The 14,605-nt window shown below is 34.6% G+C and overlaps 1 protein-coding gene across 1 annotated transcript in view; it reads left to right on the top strand.

Annotated features, from left to right (window-relative positions):
* Window positions 1-14,605, top strand: part of STT3B (STT3 oligosaccharyltransferase complex catalytic subunit B) — a 50,867-nt gene that overhangs the window by 19,453 nt on the left and 16,809 nt on the right. The window contains exons 2-5 of the mRNA XM_066320283.1: window positions 2,660-2,768; window positions 4,458-4,745; window positions 6,443-6,508; window positions 10,063-10,162. Coding sequence (XP_066176380.1) covers window positions 2,660-2,768; window positions 4,458-4,745; window positions 6,443-6,508; window positions 10,063-10,162 — 563 coding nt within the window. The remainder of the gene's footprint in view (window positions 1-2,659; window positions 2,769-4,457; window positions 4,746-6,442; window positions 6,509-10,062; window positions 10,163-14,605) is intronic.

Raw genomic sequence — 14,605 nt, forward strand, 5'->3', positions numbered from 1 at the left:
TTGCTGCCGGTTTGTCCATGCCTGAAAGCTGGCTTTGACATGCAGCATCACAGCAACCTTTTCCTGATGTGTTCATGGTGACATTTAAACTTATTTTTGCTTGCAGGTAACCTACTGGGAGGTGAAGTGGGCACTTTTTTAAGTCAAAGTGAGGTGTCGAATTAAGCTTCTAAATTCTGTTGTTGTTGTTTCTGTGTCTAGAAGGTTGTTTCTTATTCTCACTTAGAGGTCTTCTCACAGTGAAAAACGAATGTACCTATAGTATTGCCAGTAATTTATGCAGTAAAGACATGCCCAGTTTCACAGCATGCTTTCATTTGTGGCAAAAGAATCACTTTTTGAAAGAAGGGCTAATAGATTTGTGTCTAAGAGTATATTAGGAGGGAAGATTAAATTGTTACCTCTGAAGTGGTAGAAGTAAAATGCTGTTACGTTGCATTTCAATTTTGAGTGGTAATTCATTCTTATTAAAGACTTAATGGGATGCTGCCAAAGCTCAAGACAATTGTTCACATCCTTCTGAAGTTAGTTACAAAGCTTCGCTATTTGGAAACATGAGGAGAATGTCAATATGTATTCTTCTTGCCTATTTCATTTGTTTAACTAATCTTTTGATGCTGTAAAAGTAAACATTAGTCATACTTTTGTAGCCTCTGTGAGTTTGAGTCATGATTTAAAAATCCAGAAGTAATCTGCGCTAGTAAACATCTTTCTAGTTCTCTTTTTAAAGTTCAGGGTAATGGTATTGGCTGGGTTTTTGGTGTTTTCAGTTCAGTCTGTAGCTGGATGGATTCTCTGTGTCCTGTGCAATATGAAACTCCTGAGTTGTTACATACCATACTGCAGGCACTTGGCACTAAACAAATTAACAACAGACCTTGCTATAGTAAGATAAGAGGCTAATTTTACAGGTACAGCATTTCAGAAATCACATTAGAGTTGACAGTTCAGAACTGGAGAATTAATTAATATTTAGAAATCTAGTCAAATGGGAATAGTTGTAGGCTTATTAGAAACCAATGTCACACTGCTGTTTGAATCAAAGATTTCTAGGTCAGAATGACTGATGTTCGTGTGAATTTTCTTATATAAACATGACTAATGACTTTTGAAAGGCCACAGTTTTATCAGTAAATGTATCCTATATAACTCCTTATTTAACAGATGTAAGAGAGTGTTCCTGAAAATACTTCACTCTTCATTATTAACTTATTTTTAATATTATATGATTGATGCTGTGATAGTTCAGACACTTGAAACGTGCAAGTTTGCAGACATCTGAACCTGAATTTCAGTTCTTTTTGTTCTTCTACTGTGCAGATGAAGAAATCTGCTCATGACCTCCATGTGGCTTCATTTCAGATACTTCTTGTACTGATTAAACAATTAGGAACTTGATGAGGTTTGCAGTCTTAAATAATCTTAGCTTATTCTGTGGAAATGAATTGGTTCAAAGTAAACATGTGATATTTTGGGAATCCTAGATATGCAAAAGAACTCAATTTAGTTTAAAAAAAATTGTTAGAAGATATGTATATTTCTGATCTAAGGGGATACTTCCATAAAATAGATAAAAAGAAAAACACAAGCTTTTCTTGGCTTGAATTCCAGCAATGTCTTTGGAAGTTTTTCATGGTGGTTTGGCCGTCTAACCTTTTGTGGTATTCCGTTTAGTCATGTCAACTTTTACTTAACTAATGAATAAAATCTTTAATAGATCTTTAACTAATGAATTTCATATCTATTAGAAGGGTTGGCTTTGTGAATATTGCTTGTTTTAGAAGTTGTGTTCACCCAGGATTTTCTCTACCTAGACTTTCTGTACGAAGCTTCACGTTTTCAATGTCTGTAGCCTTCTTAGTTTGAATGAATGATCATTAAAGAGTTGCTGTTATAGGATAACACGCGCTGTACTGCTTCTTGCAGCCTGATACCTAATTTCAAGAACTAATGGATGTTTTAATAGTTTAAAAGTTTTGTTCTTGAATGTTTGAGGTATTTTGTCCCAGAAAGGTGGAAGATGAATGCCTTAATAGCAATCTGTTGGTGTTTTTTAATGGTTCTTTTACAGTGTGGAAGACTGAACTGAAGGTGTGCATGAGAGACCTTTTGTTGTACAAGAAATTCTCTGCAGCAGAGAATGTATAAACTTTGAAGATGGAACTTCATCTACAGAGGTTCTACATTGTGTAAATTCTTACTGATTGAAAGAAGGCCATTAGTTTGATAGTGTGAACAAACAGACTGATTCCTGTTGCCTGTTTTTGAATGAGTCACCTGTCAATTTTACATGAAGTAGGGCAGCAGCAAAGGTAGCACGTAGCTGTCTTGTCTCAGGAAGGGAGTCTTGCATTGACTGCCTGTGATAGACTATATTTGAAAATGAATAATTTTAGAAAGGAATAAAAAAACCCCAGAGTGTTTATCAGAGTGAAAGAAAACCTTTCAGTGTTTACACACAAAATCAAACTCACCAAAAACTGTCATCTGTGGTATACGCACTGGCTGTAGAAATGAAGAAAATATAGTTGTTAGTAGCTGAGAACTTGGTAATTTACTTTAAAACTCGGCAGATTTAGAGAGGACCTTTGTACTTATATAGTAAATGAGATGCTAAAGTTCTTTGTTTTTATCTTATCCTTCTTCTGTTTCTTTCTAGGTTTAACTATAGATCAACACATCATCTTGCATCTCATGGGTTTTATGAATTTTTAAATTGGTTTGACGAAAGAGCATGGTATCCACTAGGAAGAATAGTAGGTGGAACTGTAAGTATTGTAATAATAAATTTAATAAAATACATTTAATAAGTAAAAAATAACTGAAGATTACTTTTCAGGAAGTATTTTGAACTTTCAATACAAATTTGATGTTGATAAAAGGAGAATCTTAATAAAACATGCTTTTAATTGTCGGATTGCTGCAGAGGGAATATCAAGGTGTTTTTTAGCTGCAGAAATTAAGCCACCATGCCTTTATCCAGTAGCACATTGTGACCAGGAAATACAGAACTTCTTACATATGAAATTCTCATAGTAACAAATAAGAGAATTATGACTCCTGTGATTTTGGTGCATGAAATCAAAAAAGGGAAAACATTTTTTAAAAAAATAACTCATTATCTAAATTTCTTAAGGTACAAGTTTTAATACAATATGTATGCTGAGTAGATTTCATGTATGTATGGAAAAAAGTTAGGATTTGACTGGGAGAAGATCTTGTGAAATTATATCAGTGTGGCACCTGTATGAAGCATCAGGACCAGTTAAGATTGGTATCAATACAAGTTATAAGACAGGAAACAATGTTTTCAAATCAGAATGCAAATATTCATTGGAATAGTTTTGGTAACACTAAAGTAATGCAGCCATGTGTTTCTTAATGTGTGAAAATTCATCAAGCTTTTTAATGATAGTATATGCCACTTAAAGGTTTTTTGTAGGAGTTAGATCACAATTTGTTTAAGTGTCTTAGAAATACTGGACACTTTATGCAACATGTAAGTGCATGTTTTCCATACCTGTCTTATACAAAATAAAACCTCCTAGGAAAAAAGAATTGAAATACTTGCAGGGGAATGTTTTGTCGTTTGTTAATTTAATTTAGTACAATGCCCTTCTTTGTTTTTGAAAGAAACTGCATCAGGTGAAGTACATAATAACTTTTCTGGGATGTATTGATTTTTCTAATGTTGATAAATGTGGGAGGGTAGAATTCCTATTAAGAATATTCTAAAGTTCTCCAATATTCTATGGTGGATTCAATAGATTTATGTAAGTCTATGCTACCTTTCCTGGAGCACATCTTAATTCAGTTTTACAGGACTTTGTTTTAATCCTTCATATCCAATGATATCTACAGATATCTAGCAAAAATATGGTACTCAATTGACTGACCAACAGCTTTTCAACTTTAAAAAATTAAATCTTGTTGAAGCACATTTTCTTTCCCCATTGGTACCAAGAAGTGAAAGAATATATTTTAGAGGAAAATGAATATGACTGGGAAATTTTGGGTTTGTTCTTGAGGGCTTAGAGTTTTGGGGCTTGATTTTTATTTATTTTTTTTCCTTAAAACCGTTAGCTGGCTTGAAATTCTCTTGCAGATTTTGGTTTCTGCTTCTATACCTTAATGACAAATTCTTTTCATTGTATGATAAATGTCAAGCAAGATGGGATATTATCTGTATGCTGCTCGTTCATTTATGAAGTAGATTATATGTTATTGTTAGCATTTGGATAAAATTAAAAGAGCCTAGGGTATTCAGTTGTGTTGACTAATCAAAACATGATTAAAGTAGTACTAAAATAATTCTGTTAGCTTATGCTAATACTCACTGCTTATATCAGCCTAAAAATTATTGTTTCATTGCAAGTTATATGTAAACAAACCTACCCATGATAGTTTTCTGTAATAACCAAGTGTATTGGTTTGTTTTGGTTTTTATCTCCGTGTAGGTATACCCAGGGCTGATGGTGACAGCAGGCCTTATACATTGGATTTTAAATATGCTTAATGTGACAGTCCATATAAGAGATGTGTGTGTGTTTCTAGCACCAGTCTTCAGCGGCCTTACAGCTATTTCTACTTTCCTGCTCACCAGAGAACTGTGGAACCAGGGAGCAGGGCTTTTAGCTGCCTGTTTTATCGCCATAGTTCCAGGTTACATATCCCGATCAGTCGCAGGATCGTTTGACAATGAAGGCATAGCTATTTTTGCACTGCAGTTCACATACTATTTATGGGTAAGTAATTGCTGAGTCTTTTGCTTTGGGAAGGTTTTTTGGTTCCTCCTCCAACCAAATGACTGATTTTCTTAGAATCCATTGAATTCTTATTTTCCTCCCTCTCATCCCTCTTCCCCTTGGCTCTTGATTAGGCAAGTACTGAGAAGTCACATGATCTAAGCCACTCCATAATCATGCTCTTCAATTTGCTGTATAGAAGCACAGTTCCACTGAAGTGTGTGTGTCCTGTAGTAACAAAAATGATGATGAGTCTATAAATTTGAAGCGAACAGAGGTTGTTTGTTTTTTTGTTGGTTTTTTTTTTTGGTTTGGAGGTATTAGTATTGTCTGCATCAAATGTTAGCCTCCTTATATTGCTGGTGAAAAGCAATAGACTCTGAATAGAAGTGCTTTGAATTGTCTTCTGGAAAGACTTTTGACTGTATGGAAGGTCAGGGGTTTGAGTTGAGTATCCAAATTAATAGTCAAAGCTCTCTAGAGTTAGATACTAGTGTTACTTGTGTGCTTAAAAAAACAGTCATATGTCTTTTAATTTGCTGCTTGCTAAAGCAGCATGTCTGCCTCTCTTTAATCTGTGTTAAATTTCATCGGTAAGGCAGTTTTGCAGGAGGGAGTTTAGGGAAGCTGGAGTTTTTCTGGACTGTTGAACCTACTTTGGAAATAACAAAAATAGCATAACTATATTATTAATTCAGCACAGACACTGTAAGGTACTGTCGCTTGTGTATTCTGGAATGCCTGTACTTTTCATTTAGAATGGCTTCATGTAAGTACATGGTCAAGACAACTTTCTCCATAATTTTATCAAGAGTTCTGGTTTCCATAAGCAGATGCATATTCTGAAATGTTTTAGCTTCAGAGTATTTCAAACTTGGGAGTTGGTTGGAATATAATGGAAGAGAATTGACTTTTTTCATGACTGAATGACTGATGTTTCTTAAATGCAGTTTTTTAAAAATCTGGTTTTAGAATAAGCTGCAGCTGGAAAGGTGTGCTGTGTTCGATAACAATAATAGAATCAACCTATGTTGTTACTTCAGAGTAACTGACATATGATAGCAGTTATCTGTTCTCCTGGAATTCATATTTAACTGAACTGCAGAGTGCAATAATGTTTGCATGAACTCTTGTAGAATCAAATACATTTTATAGACAACTTTCTAGCTTTTTTGTAATGTCTGTTCTTCATTCCTGTTCTCCCTCACCACAGTCACCCCCATCATTTTCAGACAAATTCATATTCCTGGGGCAGTTTCTGGATCCTGGTAAACCTTTAGTAATATCTGGATGCTCTTGTTAACCTTGAGCTTTTTGAAATTATGGAATAGCTCTTTTGTCAATAATGGCAGAGTTGGGTTGGGTGTCAGATGAATTAAGGCATGGATGGTCTTCACTTAGAATTATAAAGTGCACCAACATCTCAGAGGAAGTAGCACAGAGCCATTGCAACTACCTTTCTACATCAGATCATAAGGCACAGGGTTGGACTGAATGCTTTTGCTAGAGAAATAGACCTAACCTCCTTTTGTATGTGAAAGAATTGCATTTGTGTTACAATTTTATGGATGTCAATTGAGAAGCATAAAATATAACTTGATGTGGGCTAAAGAAGTTCTCTTGACAATTGTTTTGGAATGAAACTTTGGAGTATTGTCCAGGATTTGTCATTCATAAATACTTGGTTATTTTTCCAGGTGAAGTCTGTGAAAACTGGGTCAGTCTTTTGGACAATCTGCTGCTGTCTATCCTACTTTTACATGGTAAGGCTTTTATGTATATAATAGCTGAACTATTTGAGTAACTTACATAGTCCATATGTTGACGAAGAGGAGAAGAAAGATATTTTCATCTTTGTAGGAGCCATAATAATAAATTGTTGCTTTGTATTGGTATTAAGCCTTAAATATATGACTAAACAACATAATATGTAACGGTAAAGTATTTAAATCAACATGAGTAAAGTAGTTTTTGAAAAAAAAATTTTGAAATACAATAACTTTACTTACAAATTTTACCTGTGCTGTGAATAGGTGCTCTGATTTAGTTGGGTTTTTATTTGGGTACAGGTAAATTAAGGTATAATTTTGATATTAATGTTGTGTCATCATGATAATGCAATAATAATCAGAATATTTAGAAAGTAAGGACAAAGTTGCATTTTTATGATTTCAAAGCTATTTCTATATGTATAATTGTGCCATAAAGTAAAGCTTCCCTTCAGAACTGACGAATGACTTCAATGTCATAATAAATGATCATAAATGCCCTTTTCATTCTTGATCTATGCAAATGGAGGCTATTGCAGAGATTTTCCTAAGGGTTAACAGAGGGAGAAAACAGTAGTAAAAATGAGGAGATAAAACCAATAGAAAAATGGAGGGAATTGGTTTCCCCCTCCTCCATGTTCTGAAACCTTAGACTTGAGTAATTCTCCTGTTTGAATCAAATATTTTTATTTTTTTTCCCCTAACTTATAAACTTCATGTGGCTGGATGAAAAATAAATTATCCTCAAAGTAGCAGTGGTGGGACAGCCAGGCTAATTGCTTGGTGACAGTTAAGACTGAGGTTTCAAATACTGCTTTTCTACCATCAGGTAACTAGGTTTGCAAGAACAAGGAAATTCTGGATTGGTTTATGTGCCTTGAAGTCAAGGTTAATTCAAAGGTTCTCTGGATGCTGTCTAGTTTTCCTCTAGCTTTAATGTCCATTTGGTTTCCTGGGAGACTTTTGTAGTTAATATAGGAAATAATAGCCTTGTGTTTGTCACCAAAGAGGCTAAGATAGCTATTTCTTGTTAAAAGTACATTTATTTCATTCCATTTCTCCTCCTTTTTGCCACATTACTTAATAGAGAGCCACTTCTTTATACAGAGCATTGCTGTTTATATAGCATTACAGTGAAAAAAGGTCCTGTAGCTTTGCTACCTGTTTTAAGTGCAGTACAAAAGCTGCAAGTAAGTTTGTGAATTGTTATATTTATATAGCACGGTATTTTTTTATATTGTGCCAATTTATTGGTAAGATTCTCTAAAGATGCCTTCATAAACATACAGATAACAAATACAATACTTCCACAATTTTACTGCTAAAAAAATCACACAATAATAGTTCTTGCCATCTTAGTGTGTGGGACTGTATGTGAGAGTATGTGATCGTGTGTGTGCATGGTGTCAGAACTTGAGAACCTCTGTGTGATTCTGTGTGTGAATATCATCATGACAATCAATCCTTGAATGTAAATGGGGGGTGCTGTTATTTTCCTTTCAAGTTCTATCAGCTCATGAAAGGTTCAGATTCATCTGTAGCTTAGCTTCAGATCTCAGTGATTAGATGATAGAATTTTATTGCTTGTATCTGCTTCATCCCACATAGGCGATAGCTTTATTTTCCTTTTGGAAAGAATTCTGTGGAGTTGCCTTTCTAGATACTTTTCTTGAGTAAATTTTTAGGACAAAGCATGATTGAACTGTTTGTTACATGGAATTGTCATTTTCAATGTAAGTTGGAAGTTAAATCATATCACAGTTTTGAGGTAGTAAGAGTCAGGCCTTGAATGGGAAGTTTGGAGAGCAGCTTGAAAGGCAAATGGATGTTGCATGAACTGACAAATCTTTCCTGATAACTAAATCTGCCTTATAATATATACCTAACTCACTGTGGTACTTTGACTCATAGCCTTGCATTGCATTCAGTATAGAGAAGGGTATTTTCTCCTTGGATTTATATTTTTAGCCTTTATTTTACTTCTTCAGCTTCTGCTTCATATGGCTTTTCATGACAAGGAGGTAAAATAAAAGAAAGCTTTACATTGAACCAAACCTGTAGGAGTAATAGCATGTTTCCACTCTCTTTGCCAATCTGTGAGGATGCCTCATTTATGTTTGAAAAGCTCCAAAGTGCATCTTCAGTATAATTTTCAGTGCTTAGATTTGAGCTCATATTTTGATAATTAGAAATGCAGGTCCCTGGTCCATGCAAACTGCCACCTCCTTCATTCAAACCTTTCGCTGAATTTGGCAGTGTTCTATTTGTATGTTTGAACTCTATTCTATCTTACCTGTCTTCATACAGTGTTTTCTCCCATTAAATGAACTTATCTGTGTAAACCATGATACTTCATACATGTAATTAGACAACAGGATTTTGCTAATCTGAAATGAGTTACTAAAAACTTTGATTATTTTATTGTACTTGTTTCACATTGTCTGAATTACTCACTGTAAATTTTGAAATGTTGGGGGTTTGTAGTATTAGTGTCAAAAGACAGTAATACTTGGCCTCATGTTTTTTTTTTTTAGAATCTGTTCTATAGAACATGGTAATTTGGGTTTCTTTTTGGATTCTAGGGCTTTAAAAATAGCTACATGAATCTAAACCCTAAAGTACAATTAAAGTGAAAACCACATTAGCTACTGCATGCTAAAAATGAAGATCTGGGGTAGGCATGGTGCATATGGGAGAAGTCTAGACTGTAATTTGACAAAGAGGATGTGTTAGAATACGGATTGTCTAGTCAATATGAGCCCTTCTAAATATGTTAGAAATTTAGATGACACGTTGTAATGATAGCTCCTTAAATCCTTACCTAAACTAGCAATCAGTGATCTGTTAATAACACTATAGTGTTTCAGTTCTAAGTACACCATAGCAGTCCTTCTCAACAACTCTTATTGCCACAGGTTTGCAATTTCTATAACACTGTTGTATATCATTCCACAGTTCACAGTCCTGCTTTCATTTGCATCCATACTCTTCCTTCTGTTTATTTCCTTATACTGCACCCTGAATTGGCTGCTCTAGTCCTGGACTTCTGCTCCTGGCGGTGTACCTTGCTCCTTTTCCCCTCTCTACCTGCAGATAATGTTCCCTGTCCTCAGCAAAAATGCATGGTGCTAAATTTGTAAAAAAAAAGTTTTGGATCCTATATGAGATTATAGAATATCCTGAGGAACCCACAAAGATCATCAAAGTCCAACACAAGACTCTACCACTGCCTTCACCATTGGGAAAAGCCTCCAGCATCACATTCTTGTTTGCCAGTATGACCAGATTAGCTTGGAAGGAGGAGATCCAGGAAGGGTAGCCTGGGAAATCCATCAGCCCATTTCAAACACCTCTGATATGTGGGCTTTTTTGTGGTTTGTTTTTCTTTTATAATATATATTGGGAAGGATTCTGGTGGTATTAGTTGTTCTGACTGCTCGTGTAGATGCGCTTTGTGTTTTCTTGTCAGACCATCAAGATGTCCAGCATGGGCTGTCCTAAGAATTTGCAGATATTTCAGATCTAATTTCCTATTCCATTTGTCCTAGGTCTCTGCATGGGGTGGTTATGTTTTCATCATCAACCTTATTCCACTGCATGTGTTTGTTCTGTTGCTGATGCAGAGATACAGCAGGAGGGTCTACATTGGTAAGTTCTGTTCATTGCAAAGTCATTCTCAAATATTTAATCATGAGAAACAAAATTGTTGTACTGATGTGTTTTGTATCAAGTGGGTGTAAAGTAATTGCATTGAGTCAGATTGAGTTGTTTTAATTTGAGTACTGATTATAGTCAGTTATTTTCTACAACATGGAAATAAGGATGTGAAACAACTCACACTTCCAAAATTTTGTATATGTAGCTGCTAATTAATTTTTTCCTTTTTCATGCATGGGAAAGAAAAATGGGTAGTTTGATGTAAAAGAACCCTGTTAATACCTTCTAAATATGCATTACATGTGTGCCTTTAATAATGTGGGTTTTTTTTTTTCTTTTCATGATATGAAATAATTGGTATTTTTAAAAGTTATACAGCAGAAATTATGCAAACATATAGATAAAGACATAGGAAATTTTAAGCAGCCATGTAAGTTTTTAGATCACTGAGAGAAGGTGTGCACAGTAAGAGTCTGTCCACTCCATGGGAATCCTTAAAATTTTATTGGATTAATTGGTCAGCCTTCCTTCCAGTTTCAGGAATGTGTGAATACGGATCCTGGGAGCCTAACTTTTTTATTGATTTGCTTGACATTTAAATACTGTGTAAACTGTTTTTACTGACACTTTACCAATAAAATCAGTTGGCCATGATGTAGGTGTGTGAATGGAATAATTAGTAAGCAATTCAGGTATTCAGAGATTTAGAAGTTAGCTGGAACATTTTTAAAGTGAAGCCTTTACCAGAGGTAGGTGGAAAACATATTGTGAGCTGAAGCATAATCACAAGGAGTTTCATATTTGTAAATATATTTTCATTCCTCATTTTAATACTGTTTTTGCTTTGTATTTTTAATTGTTTTAATGCTTTTTTTAGTCCTTGCTAGAGACATTACTTTATGTACGTATATATGAATCATTATATACCACAATAATTGCTCAGTTTACTCAGTTTCAGTTTTGAATTTTGTTATCAAAACTATAAATATTGCTTCCATACTTCTTTGTTGCTTTATGTAATTGAGAATTGGAAATTGATTAAAATTTAAAAAAAAGAGAAAGGAAAAGCTCTAACCCATCTTTAATTTTTAATGTTAGTATTACTTCTTCATTAACTACTTCTTCCGAACTTAAGGGGAAAGTAATTTATCTTGTTTTCCTTTCAAAATTGTTTTATTGAATATTTTCATTTTCTGATTTCTGTGAATTAGGCAGGAGAAAATTAAATCAACTAATTGTAAAATTCTGAAGCAATATGGTAGCTAGAAACAATAACGAATAAGTGCTCCTGCTTTTTCAGCTTTAAATGAATGAGTCTTTGAACTCATATGGGGAAAATAGTACTGCATGTTCATAGAAATCAAAGGGTTTGGCAGATGTTTGTTTTGCAAATAACTACAGTGTTTTGAGATGTTATTGCCCTTCAGCAGTGAGGGGTATGTGCTGCCATGGAGTTGTCAGAATGAAAATGTGATCACTGCTCTGCTGTTTCATTGCAACTGCTGTCTTAATTTAAGCTTTTGTGGGAAGCCCTAGAGGAGTCTGTACATCTCACATTACTGTGTCATTTCTAGGTTTGTTTAACAGGATGTTTTTGTAAAACAGGTAAGAATGTTCAAGCACTTCTGAGAGGAAATTCAAGTGTGCTTCAACTCCAAACTGTTAAGATGGAGAGAAGATTTTACAAAAGCTCCTTGAAGCAGGGAGAGTAAAGATATTTGTGGAGTTTCTGTTGCAACTGCTACTGTGCCTGCAACAGTCACATAATTCTTAAAAAACTGCCCATGTTCAGCTAAAGCTTTGAAAAATATTGTCAGTGGACAATAGCTAGTAAAATCTGCATTCTTTTTACTATTACGGAGAATTTGGGGGGTTGTAATCTCTAGATCATTTGTTTAAATTTATTTCAGGCTAGCATGAGCCATTTTATAAAGGCTGTGTTAAGTTTAATCCAACAGAACAAATATAGGGAACAGTATTTGACAGAACCAAATTTTTAAAAACAGCAATGGTTTCCTGGTATATATTTTTCATGATAGTGTTCATACACCAAGGAAAAGGTTAATAGGACACAATTGATACATCTAGGAGTGTAATTCAGAATCATGTAATGAGTAAAAATTTCAAGAATGTGAAGGGGTTGCCAATTTTAAATATTTTAGGGCTGGGAGACAGATGACTTTATTAGCCAGATAGCTTCTGACCCATTTGGCATCAGTAGCGATGATGCTACCTCCATTTGAAAGCTCAAGCTGTGCTTTTATTTTTTCATCTTGACAATGGCCAGTGCCTTTCATTCAGATCCTCTAGTTTAATCATTATGAACAAGTGCTTGCAATTCCAGTGTATAATCGGAGAGGTGAATAACCTCTTTATTCAGATACAGCAACCATTGATACTGTTTTCTATTATTGTACTCTCTTTAGTTTCTCATATTTTTAAAAAATAAATTATTTTACCCTTGTAAGGGTATAGATTTATATTATGTTTGCACACTTAAATTTTACAGTTTTTTATATAAGTTTTTAGATTTTGTATAATTATCAGAATATTTAATAAAACACTTGAGGATTCTCCAGAATTTAAAACTTCATTTCAATACTTCCTTGTTATATGTCTTGGATTTTATCATTCAGTCTGTGAACAGGCATATAGTTATATCAGCTACTTCAGTATTCTAACATTTCTGATTGAGTGTTTATTTCTGGTGATTGTAATCCATTAATTGAAAGTATGTGACCAATATATGATTATACACTCTGGAGAAGCTTTTCAGTCGGTCTTTACTGTGTTTGTGTGGTGTACCATAAATTAAATTCTTTGTAAAATTACTTTATCCACAGTAGGTCAGAATGGTTTTGTTCTGGAGTTGGTCAAAGTTACAACCATAAGAACAGCATTCAGGAGGCAAAATTAACTTCTTGTTTTTGCAAAGATTGTGCAAACTGTGGAATATAAAGGAACATGAAAAGTTTGTGATAATATATCATTCTGGTGTTTCTAAGTTCCTAGAAAAATCATCATGTTGTGTAAATTACTTTTTTTAAAATCTTTTCACTACCAGGCAGTATGTAGCTTTTTGAAAGAAGTAGGAGTAAGGGATTGGGGTGAGGGTGGGCAATGCACATAGCAAGTATAGCACTTGCAGGACTGGGCTTAAAAATTATGATTTACAGTGGTTTAACAAATGTGAAATGTAGTGATTTATGCCAATCATTGAACTTCCACAGGATGGCAGTGTTGTAACAGTTGCTTGGTACAGAAAATGATTTATATTGTAGTGAATTCTTAAAAAATTTAGCTTCATACAGGAAAAATGCATTTCAGTGACCTAAGAGGGCATAGATGAGTAGCTAGGCCAAGCTGTGCAATACAGGTGCTTGAAAGAATAAACCGAGTGCTTGGAAGTATCATCCCTGACATGTCTGACTGATTTGGAACTCAGACAGTGCCCTGGGAGCATAATGCCTCAGTCAGCCCACATCGGTGCTATGAAATGACTGCTCAGCAGTGCACCCCCCAGAACGGATCTCATGGCGCTTGTAAAGGACTCTATGAGAACAGGGATCTCTTTGTAAGATCCAGGCCATCTAGAGCCAGGTGTTGGCTTAGGGTTTGTAGGAGTTTGAAAATCTGACAGGTGGATTTGTTATTGTTGTTTGCCACTGAAGGAACAGAACTTCATTTGGACTTTAAGTTGGCTGGTTACTTCAAATGTAATCAGCATCGTGCCTTTTCAGATTTGATATTTTTATCTTCCATTTCCATCTCTTTTTCACCTTGTAATATTGAGGACCAAAACCCCTTTCAAAATAAAGTATATGAATGTTAATATATCTGCAGTAAGAATTCATATTAATAATAGTAATGTTAATATTAATTATGCTCTTGGCTTCTGTTTTCTGGGGGGTTATAAATCCCCAGGATTGATACGGGTCTTTCAGTAAATCTTAATTTTTAATTCTATTGTTGTTCTGTTTCTTGCATTCCCTCTGCTCTTGTGTTTAAGCAACAATGGTGCCTGTTTGCATTTTCTAAAGAATTAGTAGGCTCTTAAATGTTTTCCTTTTTTGAGATCTGGTCCCTTCAATTTCTTCTGATATAGAAAGCTTCCTATGTCAGTTGTTATTTGAGAGCTCTTTCCATATCCATGACTCTCAAAATCAAGATGGGAAGAGAAAATTTTTTCAAGCTGGAGAATCTTAGGTAAATGGCATATTTTCCTAGGAGAAGAAAAACTAGTGCAATTAGAGCAATACTCTGCTGTATCCACTAAAATTGGTTGCAATAGACACCTTTATTCTAGTCAAAGAAGGAAAAAAATAATTAGGATGGCTGAAATATTTAGCGTAGTACAGTTCTGTTTTGCTGTCATTCAAGTTAAGGGAGAAGGTGGACTTCTCTTTGAAGGTGGAGCCAGTGCTTTTTCAAACA

This window comes from Sylvia atricapilla, chromosome 1 (assembly GCF_009819655.1).
Source record: "Sylvia atricapilla isolate bSylAtr1 chromosome 1, bSylAtr1.pri, whole genome shotgun sequence".
Taxonomy (NCBI): Eukaryota; Metazoa; Chordata; class Aves; order Passeriformes; family Sylviidae; genus Sylvia; species Sylvia atricapilla.